Source organism: Pseudonaja textilis, chromosome 3 (genome assembly GCF_049901715.1).
Source record: "Pseudonaja textilis isolate UNSWEBS1 chromosome 3, rPseTex1.2, whole genome shotgun sequence".
NCBI lineage: Eukaryota > Metazoa > Chordata > Lepidosauria > Squamata > Elapidae > Pseudonaja > Pseudonaja textilis.
This window is the reverse complement of record NC_141992.1, coordinates 43,861,635-43,888,594: the sequence shown is the minus strand read 5'-3', so window position 1 is coordinate 43,888,594 and position 26,960 is coordinate 43,861,635. Positions and strand designations below refer to the sequence as shown.

At 35.9% G+C, this 26,960-nt stretch overlaps 2 protein-coding genes across 2 annotated transcripts in view; both read right to left on the bottom strand.

Moving 5' to 3' along the window:
* Positions 1–1,027: 1,027 nt before the first annotated feature.
* On the bottom strand, positions 1,028–22,774 carry PM20D1 (peptidase M20 domain containing 1). The gene is made up of 13 exons (XM_026715568.2): positions 22,525–22,774; positions 20,373–20,459; positions 18,572–18,807; positions 15,767–15,853; positions 13,329–13,462; positions 12,442–12,561; positions 11,025–11,100; positions 9,696–9,757; positions 9,025–9,103; positions 5,781–5,852; positions 4,331–4,499; positions 3,566–3,665; positions 1,028–1,342 (listed from the first exon to the last, which is right to left on the bottom strand). The coding sequence occupies exons 1-13, from the start codon at positions 22,748–22,750 to the stop codon at positions 1,213–1,215; spliced, it is 1,578 nt and encodes a 525-aa protein (XP_026571353.1). The 5' UTR covers positions 22,751–22,774; the 3' UTR covers positions 1,028–1,212.
* Positions 22,775–24,095: 1,321 nt separating this feature from the next.
* The window catches only part of SLC26A9 (solute carrier family 26 member 9), a 39,792-nt gene continuing 36,927 nt past the window's right edge, over positions 24,096–26,960 (bottom strand). The window contains exon 20 of the mRNA XM_026715635.2: positions 24,096–26,178. Coding sequence (XP_026571420.1) covers positions 26,131–26,178 — 48 coding nt within the window. The 3' untranslated portion in view covers positions 24,096–26,130. The remainder of the gene's footprint in view (positions 26,179–26,960) is intronic.

The window sequence follows — 26,960 nt, the reverse complement described above, 5'->3', positions numbered from 1 at the left end:
CCTCACCCCAATACATGGACTACACAAGATTTGTTTCCAAGAACTACAGCTTTGACATTAAAAGGATTCTCTTTGCTTCGTATAGATTAATTCAGTGAATAAAGGAAGCCAAATCCAGTGAATTAGATCCCTCTAAAAATCTAACAATAGAGATAACCCTTGACTTACAACTTTTCATTCAGTGACTGTTCAAATTTAAAACAGTACTGAAAAAAGTGACTTACACCAGTTCCCAAGTTCCCCCACACAGGCAGAAATTATAGTCTTAATAGTGGTTGTAAGTTAAGGACTACCTGTGGCAAAGTTTGCCATTTGTTTCATATGTCCGAGATGAATCACTCTTTTATTCCTGAGATAAATCACCTGTGATTTGGCTTGTATGTATGTATGTATATACTGTATATTTCACATTTCTGAACATCTACCTCCATATTTTTTTGCTTGTGTAGTAGAAATGCTGTAGTTCTGCAAACTTTGGAGGCATTCATAACTTTCTTTATAAGTACTAAACCGTTAAAACAATATGGTCTCAAAAGAAAAGTTAAAAGAAAACTAAAAATGAAAGAACCATTAAGCATAAGAAAAACAACTGGCATAGGTAACTTTTACAAATTCAAAACAGTTCACATTTCAAGTGAATGAAATAGTTCACATTTCAAGTGATAATTCTATGCTATACTGAACATTTAGCTGTGTTCCTCAGAACTGCAGGTACAAAAAGGCTGTTCCTTGATTTTTGGAAAAGTTATTTCTTATGTAAAACTGCCCCTTTATACAGTTAAGATAACAGAAAAGTTCTTCGCTATGTAAATATACTATTTTCCAATAAAATTATCCATGGATTTTGGCTGGAAGTGGAGAAGGGAGGTGAATATATATATATATTCAGATTTGTCAAAATGTCACACCTAATTGCTTTGGACATTATTGTAATATTATTGCATAAGTGACATAATTCATGCAGACAGCATTGTTTTCAGGTTTCTAATGCCTTTGAGTCTGAAACATAATTTTATGCAGTTCAGAATAATTTGATGAATAGTTGTTTAATAGTGTGTTTCACAACAACTTGCAGTGCAACTAGGTTGTGTTATTACTTTAAATCTCTAACGCAGTAAAGAAGTTTGGGCACTGAGAAAAAAAATGGAACACTGCTGCTTAGAATAATTCAGATTTCTAACAACTCCCACTAGCCTTTATATTTTCTTGTTTCTATAGCTCGTGTAGGTTTGTATGTGGCTCTGTGGGTTGGTCCAAATCACAATTTTGAATTAGTTGAAAGAAAAATTCCACTTGCTTTGCATAATCTTCCAAAGAGATCCTTTCATTCAACCCATGGAATCTGATTAAAAGGGAAAAGAAAGCAGCTGTTTAATACCAAATTAAGTAAAACTTAAATAAAAGTTTTATGTTACAAATATATATATGCAGTGCAACAGTACCCCAAAGTTTAGATCCAGATTTAATCATACTTGGAGACAAAACTAAATTAATGCAGGGACTAGTTTACACTTTACAGTAATCCTTAATAGAATTCCTTGATTTTGTTTTAGCATGCTATACAACCCAATGTTCATGGTAACAGTGCACAATCTGTGGCCATACAGCTTCTGAGTTTCCTATTGGTAGTTTCCAAAGCACCCATAGAATGGGACAGGATCAATATTTTACAATTGGGAAGAATTTGAGAGCTGAAATGAGTTCCTTAAGCCTGGCCAATTTCCTCCCTTTTGCTGGACTTATCTACTCTAAGCTCAGTATATCATTAGCCAAATTCTTTAAACTACCAGGAAACTGTTTTTAAATGTAACTCCCAGCAAAGTTGCCCACTCCTTGTTAACAGCTTGGTAGCCCAATAGTTACTTTAAAATCATGGCTAAATAGCCTAATCCTATGCAAAAATCCTGCCTACATATGAATAAGTTTGGATCTTAATTATGATAGTCTTTATTGTGAGAATGTTCATTCAGCATTTCTACTTATATTTAAAACATTCAATGACATATCTTTGTATAGTCAAGAGCCTATAGTTTTTTTTCAGAGTTTGTTTTAGATTCCAGCTAAGAAATTAAAATCAGGAATTCTTCTTCCCAAAGAGTTTTAAACCGACCACACCTTTAATACAACAGAAATTTCAGGGCACCTCCATATTGGCACTGCTTTTTCTCCCCAGTCCCCTAAAGCAGTTTGAAATTGTCCTACAATTTTCTTAAAATTTGCAGAACAATATAAGTGATGGGAAAAAAAAGACAATGGAGCCAGGAGCTGGGAGTGAGTTCTTGCTAATGTTCTGTCTACAGTAGTTCCAAAGTGGTAACATTTTAAGCAAATACATTATGACTGAATCAACAACATACTCATTTAGCCCCAGATAAAGCCAACACTGGATATACCTGAAGATGATTCTGAACTGAGGTAAACCCCAGGCGGAAGTGCAAGTGTCCTCAATTAACCAGTTAATCTATCTGTCAGGTGCCTAAAGAACTTATGTAGTTTATTTATATAAATCCTGATATCCTCAGTTTCTTTTAAAAAGTGTCCAAAACAGCAAAGCCATTAACTTAAGGTGTGGTGTGTTTATAATCATGACATTGAAAAAAACATGTGAACTGGTTCATAAACCATAGTTAACTAAAATGGCTGGAGTTACATTACGCAGAAATAAGCTAGCATTATAAATGAGTGCAATATATGAACCTAGACATAGATAAATAGGAAAGTACTTCATAAATTAATTTCTCTAATTCATCTAGTTGACAATATGGGAATATGCAGCAGTGCAGGTATTAATCTCAGCTCCATGAGTTGCATTGTTTGCCAGTTTGCTTCCAGGTCCAATTTAAGGTAATAGTTCTAACTTTAAAAGCCCTTCATTGAATAAGGCTGAGTTATCGGAAGGATTGCCTCTTCCCAATTGTATCTGCCTATCCCATCAGATTGGTCGAGAAGGCATGCTGTGCGTCCTGTCTGCTAGGCAGGATCCAAGACACAGGGCCTTTTTGGCCATGGGACCCATTTTAAAGAATATTATCCCCTTCCTCCAAAATAAGGGCTAGCTCTATCCCTGTTAATGTTCCAGAAGTCCCTTAGGATCTGGCTATGTTATCAGACCCAGGGCTCCCAGGGGATTCGTGAAATTCTAAGATGGCTCCATCATTGTAATTAATATTCACATTCTTTTGTAACTGGTGCTTTTGATTTATTAGAAGCACTAGATACAAGACTGTTTTATATTTTAATAATTATTTTTATATATCTACTGTTTCAGTTAACGAGATTGCACCTTGCCCAGAGTCACTTTTTATGAGATGGGCAGCCCTATAAGTTTGATAGATAGATATCAATATCCATTTAGTTCTAGAAAAGATCCTACACTTTCATTTTGCTTTTTTAATCCGGACAGATATCAGCTCTAACTCTCCCTCTATTATTTTTTAACTAATGCTATGCACATAATTCAGGGCCATGAATGACTGTTTTCTTTCTCAGGTTTCAATAGCTATGTCTCATTTGCTTTTCTTAAAAAAGCACTCATGTTTTCTTAAGAATGATCATTGTACTGTACCTTGGCAAATCATCAGCATTAAAGACTACTGAGCTAAATCGATAAATTGCCTTTGTGAGGCTGCTGTAGTGCCTGCTATCAGTGTTTCCAACACAAATGCCTGTAAAAAAAATAATCAGAACAAAAAAGTTAGCAATTAGTATGTTTTTGTTTCCTTGCTTATCAGTTTGTATTTTGCTGTTTAGCAGTTTTGAAATAACTAACATTGCATCAATTTTAATCAGTTTCCTCTGATTTGCACTGAATCTTATATGCCAAAGTTTTATCATGAGCTTTGACAATTCTCTCCTGAATTTTTAAAGAGTATAGAAAATAATTAAGTTTTTCAAGAAGAATCTGTTTAAGAATTGAAAGTTTTTAATGCAGTAAATAATGGCTGAAAGACTCATAGTTTGTACTGGAACATTCCAGTGCTATAAGACATAACTGAATAGCAGAGATGGTCTCACTGAAGGAAATAAAAGCACAGATCAACATAATCCTGAAAAAAAACTTATGTATGAAGGGAGAGTATATAGTTCACCAGTTCCTGATAGTAATAATATTAATAAAAAAATAGCTCCCAGACATCAAAGAAAAAATGTAATTGTTTCCATGTATGTATGTAATTCTAATAGTATTTGAAATGTCCATACACTAATGTGCATCCACATGTATTGGAATAAAGCAGAGGAACAAAAGAGAACATAGAAAAAAATGGAAACAATGTTGGGATTGAATGGAAACAGAAGAGAAAAACACTAATGATCGTGCATCTGCCACTACCTGGAACTACACTGGCAACATCTGGGAAAACATCCAGGATGGTCTGGCGGAAAACCCGTACAGCGAAGGTCTGATCATCCCAGGGGCTAATGTGGGGCGGATCAAAGGTATCCATCACTTCTATCTTCACTTTCTTATCATTAATTGTTTTGTCTAATATTTCCAGGATCTAAGAATACACCCAAAGAACAAACAAGTTAAAGCAGCCAAGATGGTTTTCATCACGATATTAGCACAAGTTCTAGGCTTTCCTTCATACCAGTTTCAGTTCTCCCAATAAAAATATGTAGGCAGGACAGGAATCTTTCAGGAATCTTATTGTTCAAATCTTATTTCCTGTTATACAAAGGAACTGAAAGTTCTTACAATTTGATTTGGGTTCCTGTATCAATATATTTAACCGTCTCTTTAATACAGATATAATTCCAATATTTAAATCACTCATATTAAATACAGAAATATATAACAGAACACAACAAACAGGCAGAATGGTAAAGACACTGTTACGAGCTTAACATTTGGCTTAAGCATTATTTCATGTATTTTTTATCACAAACACTGTAGGAGAAAATGTTCCTTTCATGCCTTCCTCTACCACAAAGACATAGGAAAAAGGGGATGCAACTCCAGGGATTTAACTGTTTTGTCTTTATTATCCTTTGTACAGACAACCTATCATACACAACACACAGGCATGTTGATGTTCTGCTGGCTGATTTAGGCAGCCAGGCAGCTAAACGTGTGCAGCCTGATTCCAACTGAGACCACTGTTTCATCTGGTTCAATGTTGCTTTCTCTGACTGGTGTGTCTTTCCAAGCTTCCAGAAAATCTTAGCCAGGGATTTTAGGGACTGAATTGAGGGCCCTTTACCTTCACAGCATGTGTTGCAATATTCAACTATTAAAAACTGTTTGTTCCTTCTCTAACATCATAGTGGGAAGGGAAGAAGGACCTCTGGAAATGCCCAATACCTCTGGAGAGAGAATTCTACTTTCTCAAGCAGGGAGCAGGTTTCCCAGTAACATTATCACTCAGGACCCATCCATTAGAACTTTGTGTTAGCGGAGATGTAGGTGGTAAGGGAGTGCCTGCAGCTACTGGAACCCTACACGGCGTTAAGGTGGAGAGGAGAATACGATAGTTGATTACTCCCAATAATGCCCCAACTCCCCCTGCTACAGCAGCCAGGAGAATGCCAGTAGCTGTGCCATGGAATCAGCTAGCATCCTGACTACAAGAAATAGGTATTAACAGGATCAGGATCAGGTTATATCAGAGCTACTTAAAGACGGAGGGTGCAGCACTATATCTAAATTAGGTAACCTGTTTAATGTTTCCTCAAGTAAAACTAAAATGTTAAACTCTTATAAGCCTAGGTCTGAATTATGACAAATTCTAAAATTAAAACAGCAAAGGCATATAAAACTCCACCACACTTCATCATACTACCTCCTCAACGGATTGTGAAGAGTGGATGCGGAAATTCACTGTGGCATCAGCTTTTGGTGGAATAACATTTGACTAAAAAGAAGGAAAGAAGAAAAAAAGACGATCTCAAGCATCAATACATTTCAGATCTGTGGCAGCAATTCAAAGCAGTTTCACCTGAAGCCATAACATAGTTCCTGGTTTGTCGGTAGCATCTCTTTAAGTTCAAAGGAGACTTGCAAATGTGCCTTACAGAAGCATTTTCTTGCTTTTGTTCTTTTCTAAATGCCATTATTCCTATGCCACCCTATTAAGGCTGAACAAAGCTCTGCCTGTTGTTTTGCAAAAGGAAAACTTGGCAGACAAATATGCACTTGGAAAAGATGTAGCCACATACTATGTGAAATGACAGAGAATAGCTTGCTTCTGAAGAATAGTAGACAGATACACTTGTGGGTCCATCTTCAGGGAAAGGAAAATGCTGCCAATTCATATCTTATATCAATACAAATTTACACTGGGCACATATGTCTATGTGACAACAGCAGACCCATTATCTTAAATCAGGGTTCAGCCCTAAACATGGATAAAAGAGTAGGTGGAAATTCAATGTGAAATATATCCAGGGTGCTGATTTGCTGGATCATATTTTTCTCCCCAACAGTCAACCCTCCCACCCTAACTTTTTTCTCTTTTGGATTGTTTTATTATAAATGAACTTTTTGCAAGTAAAGCAACTGTATTGTGGATTAAGTTGTTTTTTACTTAAAGTCACAGACAGACACATCTCCATTTCACACTTGACCGGGACAGAGTAGCATTTAAAGTTGTGGATTTGATGTCGCTGTTTAACAATAGCCACATTACTAAGTGATAAAACACTACATCTCTGGTATTCTATTTTCTACATATATGCACAAACACACACAGCCACAGACATCAGATTAACAAACGACTTCCATTATTCAACAAGCGTACTTTTCTCAAGCATAGACTGACGTTTATTGTATATCTAAAATTATCAAGGATAAATATGACGAACTTTTTGTAAAACTCTTTGTGTATCTTATGTATATGCATACGTTTATTGGGACTGTGCAGTGCTTCAGTTTAGAAAGACAAAAGATGTTTTGAAGCATATAGGGATGTGGATGCTTCATTGTGTTTTCTGGGATTAGATAGCAGTAAGGTTGTCTGGGAAAGATGTGTTCCCCTTGTGAGATGTGAAAAAGACAGGGATACCTACTGTCCCCTTTTTTGTTTATTGTGATTTTGGAAATATTAAATAGAGATATAAGACAAGATGAGACGATTGTGGAGGAGATTTTAAAAGAAAGTTATAAATTGGGGGCTTTATGAGTCACTTGCTATTGCTTTTAGAAGACCCTATAAAGGGAATTGAAATATCAATGGGCAAATTAAAAGAATTTGGTGCATTAGCAGGCTTTAAGATTAATAAATGAAATATGAATAAATTAACAAAACTGTATTAAGGGACTTCAAATTTATGCTGGAAAAGTTAATAATAAGGGACATTTTATCATGTTTGGTGGATGTGTAAAAATCGCTGGAAAATTCTGGATTCAAATATACACACTGATTCAGAGGACTTTAAAGATTAATAAACAACTGAAATTGGAAGTTTTTCATTTGGAGCTGATAGACAAGTAGTTGGAAAAAAGTCAGAGATGTTTTTCTACATGTTAAACGCAACAAGATTATTGTAAAAGTGAAAAGATTCAATATTACCCACAATGAGAAACAATATGTAAAGATGATGAATGGAGATGGCTAAATTGACTTCCATGATAAGAGAAAGGACAATCTACATTTGTTGCTGACTGAAAACCCTTTATAAACTTTTTGTGTGAAACAAAAAAAAAAGGATGTTTATGATTTTTGATTATTAGAAACAGCATATAATAAAAAATAAAGATATTTGGCAAAAGGTAAACTTGTACTTAGTGTAAAGAAAATTAGAAGCCACTTCTTTATATTTTTTATATTTTTCTTTACTTTGTTTTACAGTCTTGCATTTTTAGTTTCTTTGATTTTTTTTCTCTTCTTTTTCTTACTTTATATTCGTTTCTATTAGATTTTTTTCTTTTTAAATGTTTTAAAATAAAATTATATATATTAAAAGGAAAGATGTGTTTAGCTTAGAGATGCACCCCACCTGTTTCATGTGGATTTTCCCTTTAAATCCAAAACAATGCATATATGTATGACTTGTGTATACACACCCACCCATGCACTCACCGAGGTGCAAACATAAAAACACTGAGAGAACTGATGTGGCACAAGCATTCTCTGATGTGCAGGGGGCAGGATTGAGAACAGTGCATGGGTATGTGCAAGAGATGCCACATGGATCAGGGAAGGGTGTTGTGTGGGGGGGTTAGGTAGGGTGCATGGGAGTGCCCAAGAGATACTGTTTGGGTTGGGGAAAATATACAGTGGGATAGAGTGAGTTAATAAAGAGTGTTTGGGGATACCAGGAGGTGTTATGCGGATAGGAGTATAAGCATAGGGGGCAGCACGAACCAGGTGAATACGGACCAGTAAAGGTATACTAGATTTCCTTCCTTCCTGTTCTCCCTCCTTCCTTACTCCTCCCTCCCTCCCTCTCTAAATGGTGGCAGCTGGATGGGGGAGTGAGTGAGAGATTGTTAGATTACATTGGGAAACATTGAAAATGAAGATTACATGACTGCGCTAGCTGCCCAACAGCAGCCAGTAGTACAAAAGTAGTCACAATGTCCCCGAATTTCACTCCCTTGGGAATTGTGGGTCTTGGATTTTGGTCACATCCTGTAAATTAGCCAATTGAGATACTTTGGTTCAAAAGTAGTTGCCCTACAATGCATTGTTTTGCCCAGTTAAAGGTTATGACGAGAGTTTTAGTAACATAATAGATTATTTCTACAGGAAGGAAAATAATGCAATATGAGACAATTGGGTGGAAATGGAGGAATTCTTTTGCTGATTGCATTTTTGTTCTGTTTAAGTATGTTAAGCATTTCCATTGGCATATATACCTGTTTTGTTTTATTTTCTAGGAAAAATGGCGGGAAATCTTATCTGGATTTATTTTTCTATCAAATGTTTATTTATTAAATTGATGTGCTGCCCATCTTGCTTTGAGAGCAACTCTGGGCTGCTTACAATGCAAATGTTGGGTAGGTTACAAAGTGGGGCAGTGGCCACTAATTGTCCCATTCAGTTTTCTTTCAACTTTTCCCAATCTAGTGTCTTCCACGTATACCTTTATTCCTGCATGAAACATGGTGATTGCAGTGGTGGTCCGAACTAAAGCATTAGTGCTAGGAGTTTGCTCAAGAAACCTGCATAAAGATTTAAAAGACAAAAGTTTATTTGGTATCTACATTAAACCAATATAACTTTCTGTACTCTGCAAAATAGTAGCAATATTTTATATTGATTGAAGTACAGTAATTGATACAAAAAGAAGAAGAAAGAAGAAGCACTTGAATTTCATATAATCCAGTTAAGTATATTGCCTGTAGCTTCCAGTATATTTTTCATTTATTTACCCAGACTCAGCTTATTTTTACTTCCTCAGCTCTCTTTTACATAATAAATTTTAGATTGATAACTGCTCAGGGCATAATTTTCTCTTGCAGTTTGTGAAGACACTCAATAGCAGATACTTTTCCGCACACAAACAGATGTCATAGCATTCTATTAACACTTACATAATTGCCTTTTCAGAATTTGATAAAAGATCAATGCAGTTGAAGTAAGAAAGTTTTCAGACTTTTTGCTGTTGTTTAAAGGCTTCTCAAAATAGAAGAATAGTTTTAAGAAAGGAGAAGAAAGAAAGATTATGGAGAGAAGAAACTACTACCACCATTTCCTAATTAATTTATGCATGCAGGTTTTAAGAGAGGAAAGTGATAAAGCATCTTTTCTTACCAGCCAACAAGAGGTCCAAAGAGCCACAGATTTGCCATGATGATATTGAGGGGGAAGTTGAACTGAATAGCAAGGGATTGGGAATGGAAAGAGAGTATATACACATCAGCAAATGTATCCTTGGATAACACTTTCTTCTACATACTATTTATTTACCGTTCAAAAGAACGATGATTCTACAAATAAATATAATTACTATATACAAACCACAATCCAGTCCATTCTTGCTAGAGGCGGCAGTGGGCTTATGGAATTATTTTTTATAATATTTTATTAATTGTAATCTGAGTTGAGTACTTATTTTAGTTGAGAACAAAGCCAGGATACAATTTTCTTTTACATGAAATAAAAAGAAAAATAGGAAATGAATCTATAGAACAAAAGAAGTAATAGATAACAAATTAGGCTATTAGATGCAATTCAAGATTCTGATTATTACCGATACAGGTAGTCCTTGACTTACAGTCACAATTAGGACTGGAATTTCAGTCATTAAGTGATGTGGTCATTAAGTGAAACTAACTAGATCTGATTTTAACTAGTTTTCTTGTGGTTGTTAAGCAAGTTATTGTGGTCATTAAGTGAATCATGCAGTTGTTAAGCGAATCTGGCTTCCCCAATGGGCTTTACTTATTGGAAGCCAGCTGGGAAGGTCACAAATCATAGCCACATAATTGCAAGATGCTGTGACCATCGTGAACGCGAGCCAGTTACCAAGCGCCCAAATTGTGATCATGTGACTGCAGGGGTGGTATAATAGTTTTATTTCAAGAAAGGCTTGTAAATCACTTTTTCTAAAGCCATTGTAACTTGGAACCACTATTAAACAAAAGGCTGTAAGTTGTAAAGTCCTTTATGGCACAGATCTGACTATCTGAGCAGACACAATTTCTGCCCATCCAATATGTTCAGATAGCACTGATATGCTGCATGTCTAATCCATTACTCAGTGCCACCTGATGAGATCGAGGAAGATTATCCCCCCCCCGCCCCAAGATACACCTGGCTGCGCTCTTGCTATGATCAATAGAGCTCTGAAAACTTGGCTGTTTCCTCAGGCTTTGGGGTAAGCTGGTGGCAAGTCTTGCACCTTATTTTATCTTTTAATGGCTGTCTTTCTTCTGGTGATTGGGTTGTTTTGGAAACTGTTTTGCATGTATTGTATGATGATGCTACCCAGAGTAATTTTCTCTGAAAATCAAGTAAACTTGCCTAGTGCTCAGGATAGCAACTCATGGGAATTCTCCCAAGGGGGAAAAATGCCTTAAAATGATCCGTGTGTTTCCTGAAAGCTGTAGAAATGAAGAAAACATATGCTCAATAACTCACCACTGGTGCCAGCTGTTCAAACAACATGATTTCAGGTCCATGACCAAACAAATTGGGCATAGGGTTTGTTTCCAACCTATAGGAATCAAATGCAAAAAGCAAAATAAAGTACATTCAGTTGAATTATTTTGTGCCTGTTGACACATTGCACTAAGATGTAAGTTTGTTAGATATGTTTGCTTCTTTCTTAAATCAGGAAATCAAATTATCTGCTTTCAAAACAGGTTTTAAGAAAAAAGTATCCCTTAGAATGTGGAACATGTAGTTCGTTTTTCTGAGAGTATTTTCTTTCAATCATATTGTGTGGCAAAGAGATCTTTTATAATTTGAATGTAGCCCTCTACAAAAGAAGGGAATCCTGGTGGTGGGACACACAGAAGGTATGGATGGATGAACTCTCATTCTCTATTCCCAGTGCAAAATGGATTCAGATAGAAATGATTTTACTCTCTGTGTGATTGGTATATTTTAACTTTTTATAATATTTGTACTATTTTCCTTTTTAGTAATGATTTCTAAAATATTTCACAATTATTATTTTTATGGATCTTATTTGATTGTTGTATATTGCCCAGTCACTTACTCTGAGATGGGCAGCTATATAAATATGTTGAATAAATAAAATAAAAGTATATAAGAATCTATAAGTCATGCACTGTGTTAATTATTTGTAGCATATTGCACATAACTTTTGATCTTCAATAACAATACAATTAATTGAAGAAACAATATTGAAAGAGAGAGGAAAATGAAGTGGAAAAAGAATATGCAATTAGTTTAGTTAATTGTTCTTAAGTACAATTATTTGCTCAATTGCAGCAGCGTATAATAGGTCAAAGTTGCCCCTGAAGGCTGAAAGATTCTTCAGAAATAGAATTTCTTATTCTTGTTCATTCCCTATGTTGAAATGATTGGGGGCAGGAGAATGATAGGCAGGAAAATGTGAAGTAAAAGTAAGGAGACAAAACAAAATTATGATTTCTTTCCTAGTAACCTCTCAATGGCACAGCAACAAAGCACCCCATAAAACTTAGATATATCTCCCACTTCGCAAGTTAGTGTGACTGGTTCTAGAAAATAACACAATAGAACTGAATAAATAGATACCACTTATTTCAGAACTCTACAACCATGACTTTCCCCTTGCGGATGTGTTGGACTGTAACATCCAGCATTATGGGTTAGGGATAGGTTGTAAATCATCCTATCTAAAAACTGCCAGGTTGTAAAATTCTGTTACAACTATTTATGACTTATTCTGACCCTTTCATTATTGCAGATATTTAACGTAGCACCTTAGATTACTATGCTTTATGTGTTTTATTGGAAACTTCTGCATTCAACCCAAAATAGGTTTTTTTCCCATTCGATATGCATTGAATCAGAATGATAATGTGTTCCCAAGACAGACACTCACTTGTATAAGGCTTCAGAAAGAATACCAATGCTGGTCCTCTTAGGGGGTGCAGAAGAATGGCCAACTTGAGATGTTACAGTGAGATTTACGTCAAGTGTACCCTTTTCTGTGATACCTATTCTGAGTTGGGGGGAAAAAACATTAATGAAGTTCCAAATGCAATACAGTTGTATTGTTCGTCATATTCAAATTGAATAAACAAAGAAGTGACGTCTGACTTTTGCTGCTTTTTGCACAATTTTATGTAGACCTTTTTTTTGCTTTGCTTAAATAACACATATACATCATCCAATTTACTCTGCAGTCAGATTTCTTGCCTGCTGTGCAGAGCAGCAGGAATTACTACTAAAATCCTCACCCATCTGATATTACAAAAGACATGTTGCCTTAATTACTCTAGTTTTGTAAGAGCAACAAAAGCCAAAAGGGGCGTGCATAAGTGCACAATCATGCCTACCATCCCTGTCCTATTGTCCCCATTTATTCATACCTATTTTCTGTATTCTACTCATGTTTATACTTATACCTATTATCTTGTAAGTGATTGACAAATCAAATCAATAAATAAATTAAAATAAACAGCTAGAGATGTAGGTCTATGTTTTTTACTCTATTGCTGGGGTATACTGTGATCAGGCATTCATGTACCTGAAGTTAATTAGTTACTGTATGCACAACCTGGAGAAATATGAGATAGAGTACAATGTCCATGCTTTCATCATTCCAGAACAAAGGTAGGCAAAGTACAGACAAATTGATAAATTACAGTTTCAGTTATTTCTGAACTGCAAGGCATGGCTTCCAACATTCAATTGTTTAAACCTGATGCCATGAAATAAGTAAAGAACTGCATTTACTGTAGCAAACAACTGTATTTCTTTACTTACACAGCTACTGGTTTCTCTATTTTAGGGATGATTCCATCAAAAATAAAACTTCCTTCATCAAGCACAAAAGTAAGTTGTACCCCTCTAGATTCCAGCTCAGCCACAATTTTCATTGCTCCTTTTTTACCACCCACCTGAAAGGGAATTAGAGTAACATTTTCTATGTTAAGCCAGTGGCTAGCCTTTCAAAAGAAGGCAATTATTATTCAGCAAAGGCTGTAAGTGATTTACCAATTATAGCCCAAACCACTTAAGTTTGAATCTAAAGAATACATAATCTCATTGAAAAAGCTACTACAGAAATAGCACTTAGACTATAATGTTGAAATATATTTGGCAGGGAAAGAAGAATTAAATTTAAGTTGTTACAGGATGCTAGAACAAGGGGAGGTTTTGGATTACCAAATTGGAACTATATTACCAGGCTGTAACAATGATGTGGGTGAAAGAATCAATTGTTCTGAGAAGTACTAGACTGTTAACATTGGAAGGCCATGACTTACAATTGGAGTGGCATGCATTTTTATGGTATAAGGAAAGTAAAGCGCATGGGTATTTTAGGAGACATTACATTCAAGATGCCTTGTTATCAGCTTGGGAGAAAATAAGGAAACAACACTATTTGAAAATACCAATCTGGTTATCAAAAATAGAGTCATTTGCGTATCCAATTATTTTTAAAATGGAACATGTTGTTAGATATAGTGAAATTTTAAATGAAAAGGGTGAACTCAAAACAAAGCAAGCACTAGATGAACAAGGGATAAATATGAACTGGTATTCATATGTGCAAATACATTCTAGATATGATAAAGATAGTAAGATAGAAGGATTTTATAAAAAATTTACTGAATTAGACAAAATCTTAACAGGTACTGATGAGAGGCTGATTAAAAATTATATGGTTATTTACTGAGAGTGAAATTAGAAGAACAAGTTAAAAGAAATGATTGCATGGGGGAAATTTTTTAGATATCGAATAGATCTAGAAAAATGGCAGAAATTATGGACTAGAAATTATAAATTAACTATGTCAACAGCATATAAAGAGAACTTGTATAAGTTGTTTTACAGGCGGCACCTATTCCCGGCAAGACTAGCAAAGATGTTCAAGGATAAATTGGCAAAATGCTGGAAATGTCATCAGATACCTGGATCATATTACCATATGTAGTGGACATGTGCGGAAGCTAAAAGATATTGGACTAAAATACACACATGGTTGGAAAAAATGACAAAAAGCATATAGTTCTAAAACCAGAGATAAGGATACAACAGAGAATTGACATATTTGATTATTAATGTTTTAACTGCAGCTAGAATTGTATTTGTTCAAAATTGGAAAAATGAGAAAATTCCGAGAGGAGGATGTGATTAAGAAAATAATGGAATGAGCAGAAATGAGTAGATTAACATTTGTAATTGGAGAACAAGAAGAAAAAGAATACTACAAGATATGGGATTTATCAATGGCTAGACAGAAAAGTAGGAAATTGAAGTATAATATAGTAGTAATGATGTATTGAAACTGATTATTTTTAAATCAGTTATAATATGAATACAAATTATTAAGAATTGAGGTTTGCTCTAAAGGATAATATGGATTTGAAATTAATAGTCTAATGATGGTGTAATAATAATACAATATGATATGGGAATTAATGCAATATAAATGTAAACCTAAGAGGAAAAGACCATAAAAACACTGTGCACAAGACATATGTACCAACCAACACAATGTGTAATTGAAAGGTTTTATTTGTTGTTTGTTGTAAAAAAATAAAAAACTTTTTATACAAAAAAGAGAAAAGAAATAGCACTTAGACTTATATACCACTTCACAGCAGTGCCACCATGGCTTTATACTGTGTATCTAAGCTGTCTTTTCATATGTATCTAATTCCTAATTGGAGTTTTTAAAATATATTTTATCCAGTTTCTTATTATTTTTATAAATGATTTAAGGCAACATATATACCTAATATTCCTTCCTTCTCTTATTTTCTTCATAACAATTCTGTCAGATGAATTGGGCTGAAAGAATGATTGGCCCAAAGTCACTCAGCTACCTTTCATGCCTAAGAAGGGACTAGAATTCACATTCTCCTAGTTTCTAATCTGATGCCTTTAAAGAAGCATTTTAAAAAAATTGGGGATTGAATTTAGAGTGCCAAATGCAATATTTAAAAACATTCAATATCTTATATTCCCATTCAGCAAAACGAAATACTCCTATATAGCCAAATTATGATCAATGGGCAATAACCCTCTACTTTATTTGGACAGTATACATTAAAGATATTTAGGTTATCAGAATTTTTAAAAAGCAATTTACTTGGAATCTATTATTCAGTTTATGGGGATGGCTAAATAAACTTCAAAATAATAAAAACATAGGTGAAATTGAGGTTAGAAACAAACACATAAACAAATAATACCTCTTCATCATGCCCAAGGCCTATATAAAAAGATCTTTGTGGTTTGTAATTTCGTCTCAGCAAAAACTCTAGAGCGTGTAAAATGCCCTGAGGATTAGAAAGAAAATAACTATTTTACATTTGGTTATACAGTGAGTTTTATCTTATACAGTGATTATTGAGAATTAGACTATGAGAAAACAGAGCTCTATACAGAGACCTTAACTCAATTCACTAAAGGCTTTTGACCATTATGGAGCTATATAGTACTATCTACCCCTTGAGGAAGCATAATCCAGTGAGGTCCCTGGAGTCGGGCGGCCAATAAATGTAAATATTTGGCAAGAAATTTGCTGTCCCTATAGCCGAGCACTATCCAATAGGAACTTCTATTGCCTCTGTCCCTAGTTATCTTGCCTTTCTAACAGATGATGAAGCCTAATAGATTTTACACTCCTTGAGGGTAGCCAGGTATGGTATTAAAGCAAACAGGAAAATGATGCTTAAAGACTGGTTAAGCCTGTATCACTCATGGACTGGGGATGAGGTCAATCATGGGAATACATGAAGATGATCCTATGTTTGTGCTGTGTTAGATGCAAGTGAGAGTCAGAGCAGCAATGAGAGCTAGGTAATTTTCTGTATTACCTATCTCTCTATAACCTTACTTCGTTTTCATTGAAGATAAATTACTGTCCCAAACACTGTGTATGGATTTCTTCTCTTTTTTATATTTTTTAAAATGTTGTATGTGTGCTGCCCACCATTTCTAATAATCCCCCAGGACAACTGACTCAATCATGCAATAAATAATGCTTTGTTAACATCACAGCAGGGCAGTAAAATCTGTTTCGAGCCAACAGCTGTAATTGCCTATGGCAGCATGCCAGGGACAATACTCCAAAAGTGAAGTGAGCCAAGACAAAAACTATATTTTGTTTAAATTAAATCTACTTAGTCTCATCATGTATTTAATCATTTTTCCCTTCTGTCATATTACAGACATGTCAATTTGGTGGCAGACGTTACGTTTTGGAGCTTATGAACATAATAATGGGTTCTTAATCCTGGGATTAAACAGTATTTTATTTTTCTCAGAAGAGGTATCTCATCCGTCGTCAATCCAAGTCTTCTGTGAATCAGCAGATATGCTAGATACGTTGTTATAATGATCTAATAATGGTCGATGTGACTAATATGCTATTAATCAGATAACTCATCTTGCTTGTTTCTAACTTTAAACCGGCTTTCATAAAGGATATTGGGACAGAAGGATACTATCGCTTTTCCCTCCAGCTTTCCAATCTGAGTTAGAGTAGTATTGTTGTTTCTGATCTTTGAAGTTCTGCACTTCATTATATCCATGTCAATCATGAGTCAATTCGTTTCAGAAAGGTTGCTTTAATCACTAGTTAGCCAGTTGTTGTGACCAGAGAACTGAGCAAGACTGATTAGAGCAGAGATAGGAAATGTGTAGCCCAGCTCCATTTTTGCATGCCTATAACTCCACTAAAATCACACTATTTGAAGGGAGGCTCAATTTGCCATTATTTTTCATAGAAAGAATTTACTACTTTTAGTTGCCAAATGGCTTAATTCAGCCACAAAACCCCAAACAAACAAATAAAAGAGTCTAAAGCCACATCCTTTGACTCTCTTTCACTACTTTTCCATTTTATCTGGTGTTCACCAATCACTTTTTCACTTCAAGATAGCATGTGTGACCTGTATTCACCCTACAATCAGGGGTGGGATTCTACCGGTTCGGACCAGTTCTATAAACTGGTTGTTGATTCTGAGTTCGGAGAACTGGCAACAATACCCCCCAGGAGGCTTCACTGAGGGTCAGAATGCTCCAAAACAGACGGTGGGGGGTGCTGTGCACTCCCCCAGGCTCCATTTTTTTCTTCCTGAGCCCCAGGGAAGCCTTCTGGGAGCAAAAACACCCCCACCGAGGAGGCTTCCCTGAGGCCCAGAAGCCCAAAAAATGAAAGGGGGGGTTCTGCCAAAAAAAGCCACACCCACCTAGTCACATGGCCATGTCCACCTAGCCATACCCACAGAACTGGTTGTTAAAAAATTTGAATCCCACCCCTGCCTACAATCATCAATTTACTTTATTCTGGAAAAAAATAGAGCCATTTGTTCACTGAAAGCAGGAAAAGCCGGTGTAATTTCTAGCTTTTCAATTTCAGTTTTCCAGGAGGAGCAATTCAGTGGTGGGTTTCAAAATAAAATAACTACTGGTTTTGTGGGCGTGGTGTGGCTTTGTGGGTATGGTTTGGTGGCCATGGCAGGGGAAGGATATTGCAAAATCTCCATTCCCTCCCCACTCCTGGGGGAAAGTTACTGGAAAATCCCATTCCCTCCCCACCCCAGTAACCTGCTTTCCGGCTCCATTCTCCTGTGCAGGGCAACCAAAGAAGACCCAGCTGATTAGCTGGGACTTGTGAGGCAGAGAATAGATGGGGGCGGGGCCAGGCAGAGGTGGTATTTGCCAGTTCTCTGAACTACTCAAAATTTCCACTAACGGTTCTCCAGAACTGGTCAGAATCTGCTGAATACCACCTCTGGAGCAATTGAAACTGATATTGAAGCAGAAGGTATATCTAAGAAGTCTGTATGAAGCTCAGCCAAATGCAATTCTAAAACCAGTAAGATGCTTTTGAAAACTGCAGCATACAGAAAGAAAACTGATTCCCTGTTCCCACACTGTGTAACGAAAGCCATGATTTATCATAAATATGGTATGGTACATAAAATTTCATAGACTCCTGCAACTCATAGTATTTCTGCATCCCAGCAAAAGGAGATAAATTGATATACCATAGCTGAGTTTTTATTATCTAGTGTTCCTCTTCCATATATAAATCCATCATGTTCCTCAGCAGAAAAGGGATCACTGACATCCCATCCATCAGGGTATGCTGGGACTACATCTATATGTGCAAGCAGCATATATGGCTGTAACTGAGGGTTAGCTCCCTGGATGGTGAATAGATGGCTGTAATCTCCGATGACTTCATGTTGAATGAATGAGGTAGAAAACACTAAAGGAAAAGCTTCAAGAAAGAGAATTAAAGTTAGCCACTAGTTTTAATTTTGAAATTACGGTTTGTTGGGTAAAAAAGCCAGACTTTTAATGAATGACATGTATAAAAGAATAGTGGATGATATATTTGGAAAATGGTTAACTGAAGTAAGGAAGAAAGAAATCATTTTTGTATTTCTATATGTGGATAAACTGTTTTAAAGCAAATAATATAAATAAGAAATAACATTCTGAAATTATTCTTTTCCCTTTTATCCACCGGTGGACAAAAAACAAATATATCTTAGTTCAGCAAATGTTCCGCCTGTGATCAGAGCAGTGAGAACATCTGCAATACAATAATCCTTCTATTTACATTGTTCCTGCATCAGCATTTATTATCTTACTCTGAATATAGACATAGCAACCTTTGGATGCTCAAAGTTCTACTCATACTTTATCTTAGAAACTGCAATAATCTAAAGTAAACCGAAAGTATCATCCTTGTTGCAGTTAGATGAACAACACTTTGCCATCACAAGAGGAGGAAATGGGAACTTGGTGCAAAGAAGACCACCTAACAAAATTACTGATTAAACAACAGAGAACCAAATTTGTTCCCTAAGAAAATTTTATGCCATGCTGTTTCTCCATGCCTGAGAGAAAGTGGCTTACTTAAAGCCTCCTTGTTTATTTTTTTAGTTGCATTGATTTTAAAACTTTGCGTTTTCTGGTTCAACCCATGAGTTTTAGATTGCAAGGAACAAGGTATATTGAAATAAACAGGAGAATTTCTAAGTAATATGTGGTGTTTTCCTTTCCTAAAAATGTTTAAAGCTGCAGGTACATATCTATATCAACATTTTGAACTCAAAACATCTTTGGGTAGTTGCAAAAGTACTCCCCCCCCACCCCAAATCATTATGATACAAATTTTAATAACACTAGAAAGTTCCTTTTACAGAATCATACCATGAATCCACTGATGTCAGTCCTGTCTATACGAACTTTTTCGTGTGTCACACTTAAGAGTCAACTGTTTTGTTTGGCTTAAAAGTGTATATTTATGTTATATACAAATCAAGTATTGAGTTAGAATCCGTAACATGTAGTTTAGCATTGTGTAACCAACAAAGCAATTAACGTTGGTCATAACTTAGTATAGTACCTCTGCCAACCACTGATTGAAAGGGAACTCATTTTTCCACTTACATTAATATTAAACTGGGAGTATTTGCCATGAAAAATACATGTTTTACCCTTTTTGTCGATCTGTATAATTTATGACAGAATGGTATACATTTATGACAGAATGGTATAACATTGAAAAACAATATTAAATTATTGCTCAAATACATTTTCATTTATAAAGAATCCATATTTTTTCACTGATGAAACACCTATATGTAACATCTATAATTAACCACTTATAACCACCAACACAATTTTGTCAATTGAACTTTATTAAATAACGAACTATATTTTTTCAGTTTGGTACTTCAGTTTTATCAAGAAATAAACACAATACAATAATTATATTTTCTATGCAATTATTAACATTGTCACTAATAAAAACAAGCATTTCATTTTAAATACCTTTGTAAATATATGGCTCAAATTCTTCCAGGGCTGTTATATTCTGATCATTTGGTGAGAAGGAAACTGTTGGTATTCTGACAGCACCTTTTGGAAAGGATAAAGCATTTTTCAAAATGCTCAGGCAATATTTCAGAAAAGTAACACAAACAGATGAACTACTGCACCCATTAAAATGCCTTAAAGATATGCTTATATACAAAAAACAATCATTATCTCTGGATTGATAAACTCTAGTATCAATTATAAGAGGAAATTTGTGGAACTTTTGGGATAATAGTGAACAACTGTCATGTAAGAGCTTTGTACATTAAGATGGGAGCACATTCCAGAAGGGCACAAAGTTGTTTGTGCACAAGTTCTTCAGAAAGATCTACCCAACATGAGGCATGAGAGTTCAGTTTGTTGCCATTCTTGTATTTGACAGTGTTTATATGCCATGCCAATCATACCCCCTGAAAGGCTCATAATAAAATATCAAATACATATTTAACTTCCCCAAGAGGTGCAAAATGATTTTAAAATACTTTTAAAATCCACAGATCCTATTAAAACACTGAAGTACAAAGCATACACTAGTCGTCAGGGACTGCACAACAAGTTATCTCCATCTCCTTAATATCTCCACCACCACCCCTCCCAGTAAAAAAAGGATGCAAGAAAAGAAAGGATTTTACTAGCTTCTGAAATCTATGGGCCTTCCTATGTTTGGGGAAAATAATCCCCCCAACCATGGTTTGGGGAAGCCATGAAAAAAGCTCCCCTCCCCAAAACCTCATGGGAAGATAGAAACCAAGCAGGAAGATTGAATGTGGAGTAAATGATGTTCCCACAGTAATTGGGGATCCAAGCCTCAAAAGGCTTCATAGATATTGACAAGCATTTTGAATTGTACTTGGAAACTTTCCAGAAATTAATACAGTTCCTGCAGAATAAGTGTCATTCTGCTGTTCCTGCAAAACAATTGTAATTCTCTAACCCGCCTGGTTAGCAAAAAGGCAACTGTTGTTGTCAACTGTTCTTTCCAAGTGGAAATTATAAAGGATCTCAGCTAGTTCTAGAAATGACAAACTGATGGCATGTGGCAAAATCATTGTGCAAACACACTCCCATGCACTTGAATCTTGATGTGGGAGGGGAGTATGTTGTGATGTTACAACACATGTTTTATCACTATATGTCAGCAACCTAACTAGAGGTTAGGTTAACATGAAAGCATGGGTATCAAACCTTTTGTCTTTCTTGGTCCACAATGAGTGAAGAATTGACTTGGGCCACGTATAAAATATGTAACATACTTGATCACTAAGAATTACATAATAATGTTAAAAGTTTATAATCTTAGTGGGCCACATTACTATCTGTCCAGGGTCCTATGCAGCCTAGAGCCCATGGGTTGACACACCTGCATTAAAGCATCTGGAAGGTGTTAAGGGCATGAGTGACTAAAATATCTCCTATTGGGACAAAAGTTACAATGACAGTTCAACTCCAATAAAAAAGGGATCAAATAAGAATTATTTAGTGACTGAATGGCAACTGTTTGGAAAAGCAGGTTTCCCACCCCACTAACTTGAGGAAGGAAAGAAGAAGAAAAATGAATTCATCCATGATACTTCCCCAAGTCCTGCAGGGTGCAAAGCCTGCATTTTATAATAGCCCAAATAATATGAACACTGTCTTTTCTTATACATTTGTGCCTACAAACTGAATTCCTGTAGGTCATATATAGAAAGAACTATATACAAGGGTAAGGACCCTAAAAGTGATTTTATTCAAAGCGATACAGCTTAGAGACTCCAAGAAGCTAGTGTTATTCTAGGCAGAATATAAAGTTGTTTTATGCATTCTGATTGTGAAAGAGTATCAGTAAAGCAGGAGTTGTAGCAGAGGTGGTAGCAACCGCAGCAACAGACATTCCGTCCTAAGCAGCTACTCCCGGACAGGAGATCTACATATTGTACCAAACCATTTAAGCCAGTAACAGAGGAAAGCACAAATTTAACGCAGACAAGGCTATAATTTTGTTCTCTCGAACCAACAGCACCAACTTCCTATTAAAAACAGAGAAATATTTACTTTGAAGAAATGACTCTTTTACACCCGATTTCATCTTTGCTTTTGCATGTTTGCTTTTTTGTTTTGTTTTTACCTTGGAGCACCTCTTTGAGCTCTTGCAACTCGCGGGGGCTAAAGGTAGCCTCCCCTCGCCGCTGCCGTTCCTGCTGCTGTTTTTCCCGCAGCCTTATGGCCAAGCCGGAAGATCGGGTCCCATAGGTTCGGAGGAGCATCGCGACCACTAGAAACAACACTATCCCGCACAGTCCCAAGCCAGCCCAGCACAAAACCCCTCGCAGCCGGGCACCGAAGGTCGCCATTTTCCTGCTTCTTGGCCCAACCGCGTTGGGAACTGACAGGCAGGCGCGGCTTCTAGCCAATCATTGACCGAGCTGTTAATTTATCACCGCCGCGGGAAACTTGGTTTGGTTGGCCTTCTTGGTGCTGTACGGGAGGACCCTCGCAGTTCGCGGCAGAGGGGAATCTCAATTCACTCGGTTGAAGGCATTTAGAAATGGGCCGTACAAGATTAAGAGGTGCTCCTTAGAGGTGCTCATCGACTTACAACCGTTTAGTGACTGTTCAAAGTTACAAGGGAACTGAACAAAGTGACTTATGACCATTTTTCACAGTTAAGACCTTTGCAGCATCCCCATGGCCATGTGATCAAAATTCAGATGCTTGGCAACTGATTCATATTTATGACCGTTACAGTGTCCCAGGGTCATGTGATCCCCTTTTGCGACCTTCTGACAAGCAAAGTCAATGGGAAAGCCAGATTCACTTAACCAAGGTACTGCCTTAACACCTGCAGTGATTCACTTAACAATTGAGGCAAGGAAGGTTGTGATTCACTTAACAATTGAGGCAAGGAAGGTTGTAAAGAGCAAAATTCATTTAACATGTCTCACTTAATAACAGAAATTTTGGGCTGAATTGTGATCATAAGTTGTAACTGCTTCTTATGGCTTATGAATGCCCTGTCCCTGTCTTTCTGTCAAGGAATTGGTTTAAAAACAGCGTCTTGCTCTCTTTTGTTGCAAACACCCTTCCAGTTATTCTTTCATGTGACTCTGGCAATTGCAACAGGGAACAAGTGCTGATCAATCTTGTCTGGACTTAAGTTCTAGTGACCGACCTGGTTAGTGCTTGCCAGGATACCACAAGCACAAGAAAAGGCCAGTGCTGCAGTCAAACTGGGAAACCTCTTGCTCCACTTGCCAAATAAAGATGCAGGGATTCATCCATGAAATCACCAGGAATCCAGTTTGGACTGAATGAGAGTGTACTATTTATATACACTCAGCATGAACTTTGAGACCAGTAATTTTAAAAACATACTTTCAACTATTTTAGAGGCAAAACCTAGTTAATTTTTCACAATTCAATGAATATAACGTTTTGAAGAAGTCAATCTTTATTTGCTCTAATTTCAGATTCTACTTTAATTGACTTCAGAACCACTGGGTACTTTTCTACATTGGCATTTTGAAGATAAACTTTTCATAGAACTAAACTTTGGTATATTAAGAGACTTTGAAAGAAACATCCTTTGGTTTGTGGTATTCATATGATGCATATGTCCTGTATATCATACACTTTACAGAATCATCCTGGTGGAAGAAAAAATCACAACAAAAAACTATCCAACCTCAATAGTCATTTGCATAATTCACATTTTTATATAAAATTATTTTGCATTTACAAAATACAATTTTAAAAACTATATTTGCTTAGATTAACTAGTTAGGCAAATCTGCCTGAGAGGTAGATTTTCTTCATTGCGTCATAATTAAAAAAAGAACCTTGAGAATGTTTGACTAAACAGCTTGAGAGGAATCGGATGATAAACTGCTGCTCTTGAAATGAGTCCTATAACTCATTTAAGAACCCCTTAATCCAAACTATATGCAAGGCAAAACTTGAGCACTAAGAAAGTTTTAATCTAAATTATTTTAATGGAATGCTTAGGCAGTAAGATTTACTAAGTCTGTGCAAAGCAGGGGCATTAGTGGGGAGTCAAAAATATCAAGATGGCAGCAGTGATTATGCAATTGAAACCCAACTCCTTTTAAATATGCATCATTCATGCAAACTATGTAAAAAGCTTCGGCTCTGATTGTGTCATTGTGGCCACCATTTTGACTTTTTTTAAACCCTTCCTGAATGCCCCAGGTACAAAGCATTCTGCAAATATTTTGGACTTTGGGAAATGCCTCTTTCAAATGTGTTGGACAGCTTTACACTTCTGTATCTTTTTTTGAACACAATACACAGGACTGGTAATCAGGCTGAAAAATAATTGTTTCTTATAGAAATTTTATTTTTCAAAATGAAGCTAAGGTAAATTTGTTTAGTTTAGTTATTAAGAACAAAAGGCTACAATATCAAGAATAATGTGGAATTATCTTGAGATTTCTAATCACAAGTATAATAAAAATGTCACAGGTAATCCTCGACTTAACAACAGTTTATTTAGTGAATATCCAAAGTTACAACAGCATTGAAAAAGTGACTTATGACTGTTTTTCACATTTATAATTGCAGCCATTGCCGTATCCCCATGGTCATGTGATCAAAGTTCAGACCTTGGCAATGACTCATATTTATGACTGTTGCAGTGTATTGGGATTGTGTGATTCTCACATACAAAGTCAATAGGGGAGCCATATTCACTTAACAACTGTGTTGTTAACTTGACAACTACAGTGATTCACTTAATAACTGTGGAAAGAAAGGTTGTAAAATGGGCCAAAACTCACTTAACAAATGTCTCACTTAACAAAAATTTTGGGCTCAGTTATGGCTGTAAATCAAGGACTACCTGTATTGGAATAAATTAAAGTATCTTCTTTGGTTTTGCTTAATTAAACCTACGTCAAGCTTAATTTTGAAAAAAATATATAAAAGAACTGTAGAAATGCTCTATATACATAGATCCTATGAAAAATATTTTCATCCTCTAAACATCAACACATTCTTCAGAAGAGAGAAAATAACTCAGAGATAGGTGTGGTTTATAATGAAAAAGACATGTTGGTTTTAGGCAATACAGTAATACATGTTGGATGATGTCCAGTACTACAATAAACACATTTGACAAATGATTTGACAAATGAGTTGGTGCATTTAGGCCACAAAAATAAGGAATATAGCAGTAGGTTGCAATGAACAAAATTAGAGGAAAGTTAGGCATCATCATAGTTGTGTTTAACTTTGGTGTGGAGTCTATGCAATGAAACAAATGCCCCTCCTTGTGAACTGAAACTGCTGCAATTTGTGAGCAATTTATCTGGCAATCAAACATTTTCCATATTTTCCTTTGTTTTCCCTCATAAGAACAATGCTGGAGAATTAGTAGATATGCATGTCTGTTACATGCATACTTATGGCTCCATAAATAAAGAGGTGGAAAATATGAACCAGAAGATATTCAAGCGATCCTTTTGCTTCTTCTAGATGGATGAAATATATTCCCTGAGTTTCTTCCTTCCATGCCAACTGTTTCAAGAGTCAGATGCTCTGAGGTTCATAATCCAAGAGGAATTATAGAAGAGAATACCAGGTCCAAGAGTCTGTCCTCAGTGTTATAGAAGCACCCATGGCCCTTTGCTAGAAAGGCCATTTTCCTTGCCATTCAGACACAGGAACTTTCATAAGGAAACATCATGAACAAATAATTTGCCATCACAGGACTTGCTCACAGCGCTGTTTGTGTTTCCGAATGAAAAATGCTTCCAAACATTTCCTAGAAAAAAATGGAGATTTGCATTATAAACTGATACCAATGTTACTAATGATACATCACAAAATTACATAAGATGTATGTTTGGACTATAGCTTATATCAGATAAACTTTAGTTATAATTAAGTTATGGAATTTAGTTTAATCTGTGACTAATTTTTCTTTTTGATTTTAGAGAAACGAATGTTAATTCTGTTTGAATTTAACCATTATGAATTCCTTATTACTTATGCTTAGATTTTATTATCTGTTTACTCATAATTGTGTGCTGCCTCAATTTACAAATTTTAGGCAGCTTACACTATAGTACAATACAGAAGCAATTCATTGTAAAGCAATATAATCCCGAACAAAGAAATACAATAGTTAACATTTCAGTATAACCACCACTGAATTCAATCACAGCACGGTAACATTTATTACTGGAAGGCTTGTGGGAAGACCAGTGTTTTAACTGCTGTCCTAAATATTAACAGGGCCATCTTGAATTTAGGGAAGCAAGCTGGTCCAGATGAAGAAAGAGATAGCAGGGTTTAAGTCCCACTCCCTCTCTTTCCCTTATAGTGAGCACCACTGTTTTGGGCAGATATGAATCAGAACAGAGGTCTCATCCCTTTCTGAAGCCATGCAAGCCAGAGAGGTAATCACCAACCACCTTGAATTGCAATTAGAAGCAAATTAATACCTATAAATAATGCAATTCCTGCAACAGGATGACTGTGCTAACTGATGTTTTCTGAATGTGTTCTGTACAGGGCAGGTAGAACAAACTGCAATTCAAACAT

Excerpts from the sequence above, each read along its gene's own strand:
- PM20D1 (XM_026715568.2), bottom strand. The coding sequence starts at position 22,750 with ATGGCGACCTTCGGTGCCCGGCTGCGAGGGGTTTTGTGCTGGGCTGGC. Across the intron at positions 13,463-15,766 it reads GCCTTGGGCATGATGAAGAG|GTGGGTGGTAAAAAAGGAGC; the intron begins GTATTATTTGTT and ends ATTCCCTTTCAG. Across the intron at positions 9,104-9,695 it reads TTTGGACCTCTTGTTGGCTG|GTTTCTTGAGCAAACTCCTA; the intron begins GTAAGAAAAGAT and ends ATCTTTATGCAG.